This window comes from Lemur catta, chromosome 5, assembly GCF_020740605.2.
Source record: "Lemur catta isolate mLemCat1 chromosome 5, mLemCat1.pri, whole genome shotgun sequence".
NCBI classification, from domain to species: Eukaryota; Metazoa; Chordata; class Mammalia; order Primates; family Lemuridae; genus Lemur; species Lemur catta.
The window spans coordinates 77574063-77592820 of NC_059132.1; the positions used below are offsets into that span (position 1 = coordinate 77574063).

The 18758-nt window shown below is 36.2% G+C and overlaps 1 protein-coding gene across 3 annotated transcripts in view; it reads left to right on the plus strand.

Annotated features, from left to right (window-relative positions):
* The window catches only part of GUCY1A1 (guanylate cyclase 1 soluble subunit alpha 1), a 54073-nt gene that overhangs the window by 19463 nt on the left and 15852 nt on the right, over window positions 1-18758 (plus strand). For all 3 annotated transcript variants that reach the window (XM_045552156.1, XM_045552158.1, XM_045552159.1), the window contains 4 exons: window positions 4617-4988; window positions 12147-12208; window positions 15823-15881; window positions 17107-17816. In XM_045552156.1, coding sequence (XP_045408112.1) covers window positions 4734-4988; window positions 12147-12208; window positions 15823-15881; window positions 17107-17816 — 1086 coding nt within the window. In that variant the 5' untranslated portion in view covers window positions 4617-4733. The remainder of the gene's footprint in view (window positions 1-4616; window positions 4989-12146; window positions 12209-15822; window positions 15882-17106; window positions 17817-18758) is intronic.

Here is an 18758-nt window from a genome sequence, read left to right on the forward strand (position 1 = left end):
TCTGGAACTCTCTTAACCTGACTCAGCACAAATGCTTCTCATGGAACTAGATTCAGACCCCTGATATGCACTCCTAAAGTACTATGTGCCTCCTCACCTCTTTGTACCACATGCCACACTCAAAACTATGTCAGAAGTAGTTTTCTTTCTGGACTGTAAGCTCCATGAGAGCAGGAGCTCTGCCCCTGTGTCTATAAGAATGCCCTGCACGTAGCAGAATATCTCTTGTATACATATTTGCCGAATAGAATGAAAAATGAGCAAGTGAATGCATGAAGAAGCAGAAGGCAATCTGGCGATAGCAAAGAATCTATGAGAGTCAAGATTATGAACAAGAAAATGCAAATGAATGGAGAATTCAAGCAAAAACCAAAAGATTCTTGAGCTTTGACTTTTAGGCGTCATTGAATTTAATAAGGAGGTTTCAGTAACATACTAGAAACAAAAGCCAGATAGTTGTAGAAATATGAATAAATATGATGTAGGGAAATGAACACTGCCCATAAGACCTGTTCTTCCAAGTACAACAATAAAGAGACAAGGCAGTACTAGGGAGGAGTAATGGGATGAAGGGGTTTGAAATTTGTTTGCCTTTTTTTGTTTAACTTTGTACTGGAGAGACTTGGGTATGCTCACCAGTTTTCCTACTACTTTGTCGTGTTTTCCTGTTATAGCCCAGAGAAGGTTCTATAAACATTTATTACTGCAAAGTAAAAAGAAACACATTTTAAAAGACTGATTTATGGGATTTTATTTAATATATTTTCAATGTCTGAGGAAGAAAAAACTGTCTACATTTTCTACCTACCTGAAAACTAAGCTGTTTTCTTTAGTTTCTGAAAATAGTTGTTATAATTTGTACTGAAGTATGGCAACTTTATCCTTACTAAGGCAATTTTCTTTTAAGTTCTTTCCTTCTTTTGGCTACTCTTAAAAATATGGCCTTTTGAATTTGATCTTAAAAACTTGTGTCTCTTTAACCACAGATATTGGCATGTCATCTTTCCTAGGTGTGATATTAGATGTCAGATATAGCTCTTTGTTTTTACTATCGAGACAATGCTTAGGCTTGCCCCTTCTTGCCATTGGTAACTTTGGAATCTACTCTTTAAGAACTGCTGTTGTAAAAGAGGCTTTCTGTGTCAAAGAGTCCTGAAAGGGTGTTTTCCTGAGGTCTACATGACCTTGTTACATGTAGTAAACAAGGTGTTCATGCTTAATTAAATCCTAGAGTCTAAATGCTGGAGAGCCACCTTCCCTGAACAATAATACATCCTGATTATTAATACTGGGCCAGTAGCTGGGTCATTATTCTCACTGCAGCAAAGTTAATCGCTCACTAGTAAAAGGGAGTGAGCATTCAGTGTAGCTGGAAGCTGTTTAATCATCAACTTTGGGGATGGCAAGTACCTCTTCAAGTTTCTGAGAACGTATTATCCCACTGCTTGCCAAGGCCTGTCACCAAATTTATTATTTTAATTTATTTGTTTTCCCCTTACCATGTTCCTACCATTTCTACCACCAGCTATGTACTGAATTCATCAACTGACCAAACCATTTCTGAAGTTACTGCTAACGTTACCCATAAAATTCAGCACTAGTTTAGCTGAAGAACATATTCTGTATTCCTGGCAGGCAAAGGCAAGACAAACATAGGTTTCCAAGGTATCAGCACTGGGTGCATCTGTTTCATAGTGTAATTTCATCAGTTGAACAGATGAAGAATGCTAATTAGTTTGTTTATACATATGTGATTTAATGAGACTAAACACTCTACTGATCTTGAAGTAAGCACAACTTGTTTCCTGTTGCTGTTTTTACTTTAATAAAAAAAACAGTGTTCAACACATTTTCTGGAAATTATAGTACTGTGCAATACAGGAAAAGAAAGGATTTCAAGGAAGGTTAGTTGGTCATTTGTATCCTGCTGCAGCCAGATTGAGTTGGAAGATGAGAATTAAAATATTGTGTTTGGGTACCAAGGTTGAACTCCAGTGTGAATAAGAGAGATTAAATTTAATGGAAGGATTTATCATAAGCTATGTTATGTCAAACTTCTAAATCCAATACTAAAATTCTCATGTGTGCTAGGATAACTTACTTTAGGAAGCAGTTCTATGCCTTTGTCAGATCCAACCTATAATTTTCTATTTCTTATTGTCTTCCATTTTTTGGTTTTTCTTTTTTTTCAGTAGTCTCTTCTGCTAGTTATTGTAGTTATATTTTGACATAACTGAAATAGTGGCATTTGGTTAATACAACTCTACTTCCTGAAAATTAATATAAAATAATGGTATTATTATTTTCATAACTGGTTAGTTAATATTATCTGCTAAATTCTCTTTAATTACATTCAAGTTGTACAAAACTAGGTCCACATAGGCTGCTATTTTTGGAGAGGTGAAGGTAGAGAGGATGAGGAAATAACTCTGCCTCTATAGTCAAAATTACATTTGAATCAAAATGCTCCAGTACATCTACTCAGCCTTTTCAACCAGGGGTCAGCAAGCTACTGGGCTACATTCACAGCCTGTGCAAGTAAGGTTGTATTGGCACACAAGCATGCCCCTTCGTTGGCACGTCATCTATGGCTGCCTTCATGCTGCGGTGGTAGAGTTGAGTAGTTGCAACAGAGACCATATAGGCTGCAGAGCTGCAAACCATTACAAAAATGTTTATTGATCACTGATTTAAACCATAAATCACAACAGGAATTAGTAAACAATGGTTAGAGTTATGCTGAGATGTAGTAAGAACTGAGAAACAGATATTAAATTAAATCCTATCAGAAACATGGATTCTTAAAATCCTTAGATTTTTAGGTCTTTTGGAATCCAAGTAACCATTTCCTCTATTGGCATATTGCCTTTGGGTCACTTCAGTAGATTGTTGAGACAGACAGCTCCCGTTCTCTTCTGGCAGAATATGCTTTCTGCTCCTGAATATATAGGATCTTCCTTTGTGCTCTCTTGAAGATTCATTAATTACATATGATCACAGGTATAACTTTAGGTAACAGAGAGTACTGGCAGCTTCTTCTGGCCTGTCAGCATCCATAATCTTCTCCTGTACCTAATGTCCCTTGACACCTCCAGGGGTGACAGATGTTGAATTTAGCTTCAGAAAATGAATCATCCATTGTTCTAAACTCAGATGACTTACCTGTGACAACTTACAGGATGTTGCTGATACATATTAGCAACATATTAAGGGCATCGTGAAGCACAGAAAAGAAAAAAATAATTGAACTCCAGTTCTGAAGATTAAAATATAAGGCTGTATCTTGGATAATTCAAATACCATCAACCAATGAGCAGAATTATGTTCTTGGTTGGATTTCAGTATAAAGTTATAAATCATGTTTGCAAAATAAATTAATCTTAATTTATAAACTAAGCATGATTATGTAGAAACTGGTCTAACTTGGTAATATGAGGTCAAGGTCATAGAAAACACATTGGCTCTGTCGTCATATGGGTGTACATTTGAACTCCTTCTCTGTCATTTTCTAGCATTTTGAATGAGAGAAAATGACCTAAACTGTTGGGCCTCTGGCCCATTAGGGATAGTAATACCTGTGTCATATGGTTGCTGTGAAGATTAATTATAAATATAGAGTTCCCAGCACTGTGTCAGACACCGTAGGGGATTAGTAAATGTGGATTCATTTCTGCTGTTTTTGTGTGTTTTTCTTTTATTTTCCAAGCATAGGAAACAGTTGGTGGAGTGAGTTAATCAAGATCATTAATATTGTTGATAAGCTGAATTCGCAACTAGACAGTTCCAGTGACAAACAACTAATGATAAATGGGTTGTGAATTGTGTGAGGATTTACAATCCCATCAACAAAAACAAAAGCACAAGGGAACATATGCTGGAATATGATTTCAGTGGGAAGAGAGGCATTCTTGATTTATCCCAGTGTTGTCTAGATTCAGATCCAGCCATCCCTGCAAATCCCATGGTATGTTTTTAGGGATAAAGAGTTCTTTGGGGAAAAAAATTATTTTGATAATAATATTTTTAAATTACTGTTCTATTTAATATTTATAGCAATAAATATTTTCCTTTGCAACAATCATTTTCATTGAAATTTTTTTCATCTAAAAATCAGTGCTTCAAATCTGAAAACCTATACATGAGAACCGTTATATATATATTATTTTCCTTTAGGTATTTTTGGAAACATTGGTTTGTACAATTCTGATTTTTCAGAAAGGACAGCATAATGAGAATGTAGTAGTACTGTCATTAATAAAACATAGATTTAGACTTGACTTCTGTCATAAAACCATGGTGTTCTACTCTTGTGAAATTAAACTGGACCAAATGGGTTACATAAGATGGAAATCAGTAGTTCATGCTAAGGACATTGTGAAAAAAATACATTTTATTTGGAAACCATTAAAATATTAAAAGCAAATATTTTACTAGTATACTGTATATTTACTAGTATACTGAAATGCACATAAAATAAATCATAAATATATGCATAAATGCATACTAATATACTGAAATGCACATATATTAAATTATAAATATGTGCATAAATGCAACATTACATCAGTGTTTATAAAGTCACTCCTCTTTCTGTTCTGACTTTTTGATGCCCATAGACATCCCAGTTACCAGGGCCCTTGAATTGATAGTGGCTTCTTCAAAGAATTTCGATTCCACATAAGAACAACAGCTCATCAGGAGGAGATCAGAGCAGCGTGAGCATCAGCGACACCATGTTCTGCACGAAGCTCAAGGATCTCAAGATCACAGGGGAGTGTCCTTTCTCCTTACTGGCACCAGGTCAGGTTCCTAAAGAGTCAGCAGAGGAGGTAGCAGAAAGCTCAGAGAGCTGCAAAGCAAGTCTGCCCATCTGTCAAGACATTCCTGAGAAGAATGTGCAAGAAAGTCTTCCTCAAAGAAAGACCAGTCGGAGTCGAGTCTATCTTCACACGTTGGCAGAGAGTATTTGCAAACTGATTTTCCCAGAGGTGAGTGCTTGCCCTTGAGAGATTTTAATATTTTGAAATTGTAAAAAGGTTTCACTGAGGAAAATTTAAACACTTGCTTTCTCACTTTCAAGGCTATAATAAATGTTGAGAAACATTCTCTTACTTCAGTCATGTTCTTAAGTTGTGTTTAATCTTAAAATGTTTAAGATCTTGAATTCTTTTCAAAAGGATCCTGCACTCTGACAAACTTTATGACTTTGAGCAACTGGCTTAATCCTTCTTAGCCTCAGCTTCCTTTTTTTTTTTTGGAGACAGAGTCTTGCTCTGTTGCCCAGGCTAGAGTGCCGTGGCATCAGCCTAGCTCACAGCAACCTCAAACTACTGGGTGTAAGTAATCCTCCTGCCTCAGCCTCCCGAGTAGCTGGGACTACAGGCATGCACCACCATGCCCAATTAATTTTTTCTATATATTTTTAGTTGTCTGGCTAATTTTTTTTTTTTTTTTAGTAGAGACGAGATCTCGGTCTTGCTCAGGCTGTTCTCGAACTCCTGACCTTGAGCAATCCTCCCACCTCGGCTTCCCAGAGTGCTAGGATTACAGGCGTGAGCCATGGTGCCTGGCCAGCCTCAGCTTCCTTATCTATAAAAGAGAAATAGTAATAGTGCCTACCCCCTAGATTTTTAATGAGTATTAAGTGAAGTCATCCACAGCTCATGCCATACCCTAAGTGATCAGTAGTTGTTAACTACTATTTTAAAATTAAATTCTTCAAAGAATAATTTATTTTCCTCTTGGTTTTCCTCTCTTAATACCATCATATGTTCCCTGCAAATTTTCAGAGGTGTGAAAATCTTGGCTGCTGGCTCTGAGTCAGAAGTCTCTGCTCAAGCCAGGCTTTACCTGCTCCCTTGGGTCAGAGTCATGAGGCTGAGATTTCCTACATCTATGTTATTTTCTCTGACACTTCTTCATATAGCCCTGCAATATGCACAGCATAGTGTCATGCTATGCTCCAGACAGAAGATCTGGAACATTTTCTGTCAATCCACCGTTAAGGGAACTCTGGGAACATAACATATACCTAAACAGATCAAATATATTATGAGTAGAGGGGGTATGTAGAGAGCTCCTCTCCCTCTGCAGGATTAAAGAGCAGTTGAAAGTCCTCATAATGTCTTCCTCCCTCTGTCAGTGTTCACAGTTTTATGTAAATTTACCTGATCTATGAGGTAGAACACTCATTTAATCAGATGCCAGTTATCATATAATACATTGGTCATTTTTAATTGACTCAACACCAACCCTCTACTTTTCCCAAAGCACTGAAGAACCACAGACTCATTGACTTTTAGAACTGAATGCAATTAACAAGGTAATCTTATTTCAGTCTCAGAAAGGGCTTGGGAAGTTAAGTGACTTAACTAAAGTCACACAGCTTTCTAAGGGTAGAGGAATTAATTACTACTGTAAACAATACAGGCTGGAGTGACTGAGAAAGAAGAGACTTGGACTGAAGCTTGAAGGATAGATAAATTACAATTAGCAGAAAGTTGAGGGAGTTTATTTTAGATATAATACTATCGCAATAGTAATTCATTAATGAACTTTGAAATTGAAATATTTAATTATTCTCACCCCACTCCAGTCAATAGACAGCCAGCTTTGGAAGGGAGAAGGGATGCAGCCTTTCTCAGGAAGTTGGTTTGCATCACAGTCTGGGAAACAACTGGAGCTCTCATTTCTAAGGAAAGAGTGCGAGGCACAGAAATGAACAGATGGTGATGATGAGGAAACTGGATAGCTTCCATGCTTTCCCTGACTCTCGTCATTACCACATTGGCTTCATTCTTTTGTTTGGTAAATTTTGAATTCCTACAATGGAAGTCTTACACATATTGGACTCTTTTCTTATAACATCTGGTTCACTTAATAGCATCCCAAAAGTCCCACAAGCTTTCTCCACTCTTTTTCATTCTTTTTGCTTTTTGCTTCTTTGACCAGAACATTTCAAATGACCTGTCTTTGAGTTTGCTGATTCTTCTGCTCAATCAAGTCTGCTATTGAAGTTCTCTATTTGAATTTTTCAGTTCAATTATTCTTCCATTCCAGAATTTATGTTTGGTTCTGTTTTGTGGTTGTTATCTCTTTGTTGATATTTGTTTATGTATAGTTTTCCTGATTTCATTTAGTTTTCTATTTGTGTTCTCTTGCAGCTCACTGAGTTTCTTTATTTTGAATTATTTGTCAGGCACTTCATAGTTCTTCATTTCTTTAGGGTCAGTTACCACAGATTCACTTTGTCCCTTTGGCCATGTCATATTTCCCTGATTCTACCTGTTCCTTGTAGCTTTGTGCTGGTGTCTGTACATTTGAATAAGCAACCACTTCTTTATGGACTAGCTTTGACAGTGAAAGACCTTCACCAGTAGGCCCAGCTAAAGATTCTGATAGCCTCTGAAACCTTTTCTATGGATGTGCATTTTCCATTCCTCTCCCTCCCTGCCAGGGGAGAAGTTTCAGGGTTGTGTGCCTTCTCCTAATCTTGAAGAGCCATGCAGGCTGCTGGAAAATGCCCTTCCATTTTCTTTGGGAGAGTGTACTGAGGGGCTGGATGCAATACCAAACATAAATTATACACACACACACACACACACACACACACACACACACACACACACACACATATATATATAAATATATTTCAAATTTGGAATAATCTGCTGTTTTTCATTAGCTTTTAAGAATAATCATCAAGATTTGACTATAGTGTCATACAGCAGAGAGGGCAAGGCTATAGGAGGTAGAAGGAGTACATTTGGCATTGGTGACTAGAACTCTTCTCCATCTGAGGCCATTGCTTTGTGACAGTAAATGGTCCTATGTTGACTACATTTGAACTGTGTAGTAATCAATCTAGATGACTTCATCAAATGTCCAAATATCTACTTATCTTTGATAAATACCTGTCATTTTTTACTGATTGTTTTTTAAGTTGACAGGTTTAATGTTTAAATTACTACTTAGTTTCAGTTCTATCAAAAATCCAAAGGAAGAGGCTCAAAATATTATTTGACATCATAGTTTTTGTTTTAGATAATTAGATTTAGCTTCCTGATTATATTTTTATTAGGGAGGGGGCAAGAATTAGAATTTATTTTCCTTAGCAAATTTAAAATGTGAGATGTCATTTCAGACTAGTGGAATATTACAGCTTACAAAGGTCTTCTGAATATCTAATGCAAAGTTTTCATTTCTATTTGATGACATCAAGGCACATAAAGTTAGATCACTTGCTTAAAGTAAAAATGATAACTGGAGAAATGAGAAACTCTCTGCATTTTATTCATAATCCATGACTCATTCTACTATAATATCGTTTGCACTTTTTTTATGGCTATTGCTCCCCAATAATCCTGTAAGCTCCTCGTGCATAGTGTCTATAAGCAGCTTGTGATAGAGTATTAGCCACAGTTGTAGCAAATCAGAACTCTCTTACTGAATTGAATCAATTGAATTGGATATGCTTATGTAAATGATATTACCCCAAATCAAAGAGTTAGTGAGAATAAGAGGATCTGAAGAGAATCATGAGGTCTCTAGATGTGTTCCAGAGTATTGGATTGCAAGAAGAAAAAACAGAAAGAGTATTGCAATTTATCCTTATGAATTAAAATATCCTTTGTCTAGAAAAACATTAAAAACTATAGAAAAGTTAAAAACCTTAGCCAAGCATGGTGTCTACTCCGGAGGCTGAGGCAAGAGGATCAGTTGAGCCCAGGGATTAAGGTTACAATGAGCTATGATCATGATACCTCACTCCAATCTAAGCAACAGAGTGAGACCCTGCCTAAAAAACAAAAACAAGAAAACAACAATGGAAGTAGTAACCTATCCATAACCCATAACAATGAAATTTCATCCATCAGAATTCATAGTGTTCACAGCAATGTTATATCAAGTAGCAGTTATTCCTGAAGTATTCATATATGGTATATTCATGGCAAAAAGTACTTATTTTAACAATTTAATACATACTTATTTTTTATAAAGCCAAAAGATAATTGTTTGGCCAAGAGAAACAAACTTGAGAGCAATAAAAAATGTTCACTTTTGGGGACAGGTACTCCCTCTGTGAATCAGAAATTCTGTGATCCACAACACTTTCGGATCCAAGAATTGTAGATATAAGAGGACCTGTTCTTCCAAAATTCACAATGGAGGCTTTCCCAAATTTATATACGGAACTTTTAGTGCTGGACAACTAAAAGACCTACAGAACACTGCAACAACAACAACAAAAAATATATATATATATATATATATATTTAGTTGTAAGGAACAAATTTGGAAGGAAATATTGAAATTAGTTCTAAAATACCACACTAAGTGAAAAATGCATATATAGAATTGTTGGGATGTGGAACAGTCCAGCAGTGTTTGATTTTATGTCATGAGGCCCTGAGGTTGGCTATGTGTGACCGGTGTCACTTAAAGCTGAGTCCTGCCTATGGCTTTATTGTGGACTCTTGTCATCTCAGAGTCTGGGCTCAGGGTATATCACAGGAAGTACAGCACCAGGGTAGGAAACTATGCACCAACAGCCATTACCAATAAATGTTTTGCCTGGATAGCTTGTGGATTTGGTCCTTTGTGGGTTTTGTTTTGAACTTACAACAGTTTTCCAGAAGAGCAAAGATATAAAATGAGATTCCCACAAATGTCTATTAACCTATAATAATACTAAAGTATGCCACTAATGCTATGCTAAAATTTCAGCACTTTTTTTCTTTAGGCAAATAATCTCTAGTTCAAAATAGAAAGTCAGGACTACGTTTGCTCCACCAATCCCAGCAATGGGAAGGGGACTATTTCTCCTCCCCTCTTACAATGACAGCATATATGTTAGGAAGAAAGGACCAGTAAAAGATGTTCCTGGTGGCAGTGGGAAGGAAATAAAAGACTAAGAAGGATCTTGACTAAAAGGATAAAAGACTGTACCTGATGGTTTAATCAGAAAGGTCAAGAGGATGAGAATAATATCTTCAGTAGCAATGGAGTGGAAGAAGGAAACAATCTTCAGTGGCAGAACTGGCTGAATTTTCTTTCCTTATGGTGCATCAAAAGTTATTGGTCAGAGCAGCAATTCATATACAAGCAAATGTAATTCAAATTATTTTACGTTGGAAACAACCTAAATTTGTTTGTAAGCAAGCTAAGAGACCAATGCCTCTGTACTTGGCTCTGTCACTTCATTGATAAGTTTTTATAGATTCAGCCTTCAAGACTTTGAATAGCTGACGGGGAAATTTCACTCATTCATTAATTCAATAAATATGTATTGAACATCTCCTATAGGCAGGTTATGTAATGGGTTCTGGACATACAGAGGTAAATGAAACAGACACTCCTTGCCCTTTGGGGACTCCTAGTCTAATGGAAGAAACAGATAATGAAAAATTTTCAAAGTTGGGTAGCAAATGCTGTGAAGGAAAACTGAGAGCTCACGTGCAAAGGCAGCAACTCTCAATTTATCCATGATCCCTTTTCCCACGTGAATATTTTTGCAGGAATTAATAAGTCACAGCCACCCAACATTTCATGGATTTGTACCCACACAAATGCTCTGGTGCTGGTAATGCCCAAGTAACTTTCTACTGTACCAAGTACACAGGTCTTGAGAAATGTAAACTTTTCAAGCACCCTGGTTGATCTACTTCATTTACAGTCTGGCCAATTTAATATTACCTTCCTCTTTCCTTGATGTGAAAGACTACTAAGAAACATGCCCATATTGTCCTTCCTGAACATGTTCCACAACAGCCAGGCTTCCTGCCCTTTGCCCTTACCTATAGCCTACCAGGACCTGCTGAGAATTTGCCCTCTGGGTATGTTTCCTGCCAGCCTTCCTTTCATCCTGTGGCAGATGTATTCTTCCTCTCTATACCTGAAGGGTTAAAAAAAATTATTCTACGTTGTTAATTTAAACATTTCTTTTCAGCAATTGCATTTTCTTTTATTTCTTTTCAGCAATTGCATTTTCTTTCAATTAATTTTAAATTTCCTTTCCAAGCTTTATAGATGCTTTTAAAGCGAAAGCCTTTTTCATAATTCATTTCATTAAACCAGAATCTTGCTCTATTTTGTTTAACTCCACTGCCTCACTTGACTGGTGGAAACTTTACAAGAGATATAAATAGTTCTTAAGGAAAAAGGAATTTCTCAACCTGGAATGTAGCCAAAAAATTCTTCACTTTTCCTCTGGGTAAGCTACAGAAAGAACCAACAGTTACATATACATACATAGGCATGTAGGATTTTTATATGGAATGCTAGAAAATGTATAGCACTGCTTATCAGTGCTCTGGTTTCCACTTATCAATTAATTAGAAACAAACAGTTGTAGAGAGACTGGTAGTCAAAAAGTATTATTTAAGTATGGAGACTTACATACAAATATCTTGTAAAATAGGAAAACTAATGAAATACTCAGAAATCAATAAAAGAGAGTAAGGTATGACTATATTATGAGTTCAAAAGAAAGGAAATCGGTACAAGTTAAGCCAAACCCAAGACTCATTTCAAGTAAACAATCAACTGACTTTGGTGAGATATTAGATTTAAGTAATTTAAAAAAAAAGGTTGAGATGGAGATGAATGCCAGAATTTTCCAGACTGAAAGATATGAAACATAAATATGAATGTGTAGTTAAGGACAGAGGGTCACTGGGATGACTGGGTGTGGAGTTTGTGAAAGGAACAGGAATTTGCTTGGCTGGAGTCATACTCAGATTGCAATATTGGCAGCTCATCCAAAGAGATTTCCTGACCCAGAGGAAGTAATGCCCACAGATTTCTGCATTACAGAAGACCTGACATTACCAAATTGGAGTCTTCCGTTTGGATTCAGATGTAGCTTGACTGTTTTGTGAGTGTCAGTGAGACCACCAGCAAAGGCAAAGCCTGTGGCCAAAACACACATCCAAACCTAAATTAGTCTAAGCTTGTTGTTTCTTCTCAAGTTTGAAAAGCCCATAGAAAATCAGTCCTCGTTTGCAAAGTGTAAATTAACAGAACTCATCATTCAAGTAATAATGTTTCTGTTTCTTCAAAAGAAATAGGATGAATTTATCAAATGCATATTTTTAAATAAATCATTATTTAAGAGAATGCTTAAAACATTTCTTTTCAATTTTCAGTTTGAACGGCTGAACCTCGCACTTCAGAGAACATTGGCAAAGCATAAAATAAAAGAAAGCAGGTAAGTGAAACCTCTTCAGTCGTCTGAACCTTCCGTTACAATTACTGCCACTGCTACTAACAGCCAACACTTAGAATATATCAACCTTCACTGGGTCATTATGGTACGCCTTTTAACTGCTACTAATTTGAAAGTAAGTACATTTATTTTTCACATTTTACAGATGACGAGGGTTTAGGATTTTATAGCTGTTTAGGAAAAGATAGAGCTGGGGTTGAAGCCTGGGTTTTTCAGAGGCCATGATTTAAACCATATTACTGTATGCTGCCATTTTTAACAAGCTCTCATAAGGCCTGTTCTTTCATCCTAAAGGATAATTTCTAAAATATTTAACAAAAGGTATGTCATGGATACCAAAGAATCAGAGCAGACTCCTTGCCTGAAGGATGCAGCCAAAGGTCTGAGCAGGGTCCCAGTGGACACCCCATCCCTAGTACATACACTTCAGCAACATGTTAAAACTTTAGCAGCTACATCAGCAGGAGGTAGAAGGATCAAGGGGGAAAGAGAAAGGGATTCAAGGGCTTTGGGGCAGCAGCTATTTATATTAATCTTTAGGGAAATGTTTCAGTATTTTCCTAACCAGTTTGGTTGCCCTGGTGAATATCAGTTCTGTTTATGCCCTTTTTCTTGTATTCTTAGAAATTTTCTTTAAAAAGGTTTCTGAAGAGGTTTAATATAAAGTTCTTTTTTAGCATCTGATTTGTATAGTTAAGTTTTCAAATATAACTTAGCACATTTACTGCCGGTAGACAATTTAATAGGCCCTGTTTTTGATTCCCTGAAATCTCAAGGATTATTTAACATGTAAATAATAGAATAAATACTTGAGTTCACATTTGCAGAATTGAGCATTGAGGTTTTGCAAACCGCTACCATTGTCAGGAAGGTTTTGTAAATTCATTCTTCTGTCTCGTACTTGAGAGTCGATAGTCTGCTCTGTGGATTATCTGTGCTTCGTTTTCCTTGGTGACTAACTGCTCCCAGACTGCAGGCAGCAGGACCAAGCCAGGAAGGGGTCATGGGCGGGTGCAAAAGGAGAGAGTGTGAATCTATGTGTCTGACAGAAGCTTTGTGTACGGGAGCAATATGAAAGCATTCCAGAAGGCCTCTGACCTTAATTCTCAGTCAAGCTGATAAGGTAGCCCCAAGTCATTCTAGCTGTGCTACTGTGTCTGTCTGCTGAAGTCCTTGGCAGACAGTTTACTCAAAATTTATTCTCAGGGCTTTGTGTTCTGAAATGTTCCTACAGCTTCATGCAGCTACTCAGTTAGAATGTGTTCGCAACAGTGTTTCTCTTTTTAAAAAATCTCACAAGTTAGGCAAACAATAATAATTTCATTTGAAAATTTTGAAAAATCTTTTACCACTTCCCTAATTTCTTAAAAAAAAAAGCTGATTATGCTAGTGATAACTATTCAGTTGTTGAAATAAGATTTTTCATCATGAGACTACCCGCTGATATGCTAAATGGCTCCACTCTGCTTTGCTTTTCTTAGTTCCTGAGCATCCTCTTTGATTCTGTGTTTTTCCTTCACTTTCTTGTTCCCCAGTCAGCTGCTGTCTCTAGGGCTCTCAACTTGCCAACTGCTGAACACATTTTAACCCTTTTTGTGCTACTTATTATCTGCTGTGACTTGAAAAACTAAAACCCAATATACCAAACAATAAATTGTCCTTGATTGAATGACTAGAACCTCCCCCCATCTTCTTTTTTTTTTGTTTTAGTGAATGAGTTTTAGTACAGTCATTATATCTCTCTGAATTGGTTGCTCAGAAAACTTTTGCTTAGTTTCTTTTTTGATCACATCACCATGTGTGTGAACTCATAGCTTTTGTGATGTGTTTGTGTGTGTGTGTGTGTGTGTCTATGCGTGTGGTGCACACATGCATTTGCTAGTGTATGTGTCGTGCTTATACCCGCTGGTATGTTTTGAAGGTGAGGGTGAAGAACGTAGTTTGAATTGAACCATGCGGTATTTAGACTAGCTAATCTTTGCTCACATCTCATAAAATGGGTGCTGGGAAATGGCAGCTTGGGCCTGAGTTCTCTGAGTAGATTTGCTGCCATTCTTTAGAAAAAAAAAATTGAAGTTGCTTAAATAAGCTAAAGAAGCAAATCTAAAGATTGGTTAATAGAGAGAAATATATAAAAAGATATTTGGGGACCTCTAGATCCCAAATGGATATAATATCATGTAGGGATCCTCAACCAACTTAAATAAGAAAATATTTCTACCTAGCATTTCAAATACTTTGAAGTGTATGTACCTTTATATAGGCATGGTTAAGTAGTTTTGAGCAATATACCTTTATGTGATAAAGTGGTAAACTGAACAATTGAAAATATTTCCTTCTGAAATTTTTCAACATGTACCATGTTTTACTGAAATCTGCTTAAAATCATAGTTGTGTGCCTGTTTTTAAACTTGTCTGGGCTAATGGCAAATTAAACCACAAATAGAACCTTGGGTGACTTTTCATATGTTCAAGTAATTTGGCAAATTTGGTCATTATCAAAACAATCATCAAAAAACAATCAGGCAAATATGAATCAAATAGTTGTCCAGCTGAAATTACAGAAAACTTCTATCAATCGAAATATATGCCACCATCAACTTCTGAGCTACAGAAACAAATGCAGTAATTGAATAGATTTCTTTTATTAATTTTTCATACAATAGCAACTTTTTATATAAAGGTTTAATATAATGATGTCTGAGAGATAAACATCAAGAACCTTAAATGCAAAAACAAGAAATAATATGTGTTTGTTTGATAAAATAATAGCATTACTTAAAAGCGAAATCCATCTCCATGTATATTTTTCTTCTTGGTTAAGTTATCAGAAAACCCCTGGGCCAATTAATTACCATCCTTTCCTTGGCCACTGCACACTCCTGACTGCTAGGCAGTGCAGGTTCTCTTTAGCACAGGTGCCCTTCAACCTACATGGGTTATGTCCTGATAAAGCCTTCATGAATTGAAAATTTTGTAAGTCGAGAATACACTGAATGCACTTAATCTACTGAATATCGTAGCTTAGCCTAGCCTAACTTAAATGTGCTCAAGATCACTTAAACATTAACCTACAGCTGGGCAAAACCATCTTGCAATACAATGGGTTGTAGAATATTGGTTGCTTACTCTCGTGATCTTGTGGCTGCCTGGGAGCTGTGGTTCCACGCTGCTGCCTAGAATCACAAGAGAGTATCATACCACATACTGCTAGTAAGGAGGAAGATCAAAAGTCAAAACTGAAAGTACAGTTTCTACTGAATACATATCACCTTCATTCACATCAATTTAAAGTTGAAAAATCGTTAAGTTGGGATCATCTATGTTAGCCTACGGAAAGTTTATTTAAAAGGCAAATATGCTTCATAAAGAATGATGAAACACTCTATATCCTCTATGTCATGTATATTTTGGGGTTTTCCAACATTGTTTTGGATTGTGCATATCATTGCTCCCTTCCTGTAAACTTCATAGCCAAGATCTGCCTCTACAGAAAAGGTAATTAATTCTTTTCTGTCATTATTTCTGTATATTATAATATGAAGTTTTAGCATTCATTTATCAGTTTGTAATTTAAGATATTGAAATATTTCTAGGAAATCTTTGGAAAGAGAAGACTTTGAAAAAATAATTGCAGACCAAGCAATTGCAGCAGGTAATAGAATTAAGTATATGTAATTAAGAAATATATCCTAAACCTATATAACTAATATTTTCTCCAAAAATATTCATATGTATTTGTTGGTGACTCCCAGTATGAAATGTTCAATATTATATACTGTGTTAATGTAAAGAATAACTCTTTTTCATACTATGTTTTTGTTAGACCTAAAACGTTTTCTCTCTTTATGTTTGCTTGCTGAGAAGTCGCTAAGGCTGTATGAGAAGCTGACTCACAGATATTCACAGGCTTTGGTCTTGAACCTAACTCTTCCTCATTTATGCATAAAAAATTATACTCAACAAACTAAAATAAAAATAGTGTTTTTAAAGGTTGGAAGCAATTATAGGAAAAAGGGTTAACAATGTTCTCACATTAATAAGTTTGGGGGAAAAATTAAATGAGTCATTTAGTTTTCCTGTCCTTTCCAAAGTTTGAGTACATGAACCAAGAGGTTCCATCTTTCTAAAGGTACAAAATGTTAAAAATTATAATGATAAAAATAACTAACTTCCATTGAGCCCTTCCTAGGAGCCAGGTGCTATCCTAAACATAATCCTCACACACATCACAACAGTGCTGTGAAGGGGGCACTATTGTTTCTCCTACATTACACGTGAGAAGAATGTGGTGCACAGAATATATAAAAACTAAAGGAGGTTATGAAAGAAGAAGCTATAGAAAGTAAATAATATATTCTAAGCAAATATTCAGGTCATGCTAAACAACAAAACTGCTGTTTTATGCAGGAAAACAATACTTTAAAATCATCTCTAGACAAAATTAAACTTCACAATCAGTGATTTTAAAGTAATTCCCATGTCTGGATGCTCTCTGAGGGGGAGAGCCCCTTCATGGTGATGTATGGTGTTTGTTGTTAATAGAAAGATGGGAGGATTTTTTTCTGAACTGGACTTAATCCTGGAGTTCTGATTGTTCTGTTAAGTTTAAGGGAGATAAAAAGTTATATATTTTACTCAATTGGTCAATCTTATTTAATTAACCAATTGGGTATATTTATTCAGAGTTTTCAGAATTTTAGAAGCTAGTCTACGTAGATCATTTGAATATAGGTGTTGGATTTTAGTTAAGGCTCTTATTACCAGATACAAAGGGAGCTGAGTCAGCCAATAACACAGCCTCGAAAATAGGAGTAACAGCACAGTTCTACCAAGGTGGCATATTTGATATGGCAGAAAACGTATTTGTATGTTTTCAGGAATTCCAGTGGAGATCATCAAAGAATCCCTCGGCGAAGAGCTTTTTAAAATATGTTATGAGGAAGATGAGCACCTCCTTGGCGTGGTAGGAGGCACCCTTAAAGATTTTTTAAACAGCTTCAGCACCCTTCTGAAACAGAGCAGCCATTGCCAAGAAGCAGGAAAGAGGGGCAGGCTGGAGGACGCCTCCATTCTGTGCCTGGATAAAGATCAGGATTTCCTAAATGTTTATTATTTCTTCCCTAAGAGAACCACCTCCCTGATTCTTCCTGGCATCATTAAGGCAGCTGCTCGTGTATTGTACAAAACAGAAGTAAAAGTGTCGTTAATGCCTCCCTGCTTCCACAATGATTGCGGCGAGTTTGTTAATCAGCCCTACTTGTTATACTCCGTTCACGTGAAAAGCACCAAACCGTCCCTGTCCCCCAGCAAGCCCCAGTCCTCGCTGGTGATCCCTGCGTCTCTCTTCTGTAAGACGTTTCCATTCCATTTCATGTTCGACAAAGACATGACGATTCTGCAGTTTGGCAATGGCATTAGAAGACTGATGAGCAGAAGAGACTTTCAAGGAAAGCCTAGTTTTGAAGAATACTTTGAAATTCTGACTCCAAAAATCAACCAGACGTTTAGCGGGATCATGACCATGTTGAATATGCAGTTTGTTGTGCGCGTGAGGAGATGGGACAACTCTGTGAAGAAATCTTCAAGGGTAAGGAAGACATGCTATTCTCTTGAATATGAAATCAATTATTTCACATTTAAGGACTAGAGATGAACAGGTAAAAACATATGGATCACTTGAAATGCTTTGATAAAGTATTTATGTCTAAAACAACTTTAAAATAATTTAAAGCTGGAATTAAAACAAAATTCTTTCTGCTTCCTTGATTCATTACTTCACAGATATTTATTGAATGCAGTGTGCCTTTTAAAATCCTTATTGAGTATTTTATAACTAAATCAGATCATAGTTTATATAAAATATGTTTTCAATGATTATCAAATAGCTTAGTCCAAATAATAAGAGGTACTGTTTTACAATTAACAAAAAACTACTTGTTTTTTGTACTAGGCAACTAAATGGATTTTTAATCAATATTTAATAGACAGAAAAATTAATTTAATTGTTACAGAATGTGGGGGTGCAAACCTATTCTGTCATCTCATGGGAGAGAACTTTGATAATTATTTAGTCTCAGGAAAGAAAGTTTGCTAACTCATAGTTGGTAGTACAAGCAAAGCTAAGAGAGAGAGAGGCTTTAGTCACTATAACCCCAAGCAGAAGCACTGTTTGTTCCCCCAAGTGCAAAACAGTTTTATTATTATTTTTCTATCATAAAAATCATATACCTGAATGTTTAAAAAGTGAGTAATACTTAAAGATGTCCATTGCAGCAAAAAATGGAAAACAGTAGTTATATACATTCTTATTTAAAACAAATAATACTGTTCTACTCTTTTATCACTGAACAATGCATCCTTCTACATCACTGGATATAAGTTGATTTCACTATTTCTGAGGCTGAGTGATATGCCAATGTATAGTTATGCTCTGCTTCATTTAACCAGTCCCTTATTGAAGGCTTTTGGGTTGCTTTTGACTTTTTGCTGCAGTGAACACACATGTACGTATTTGTCCACCCATGTGCAA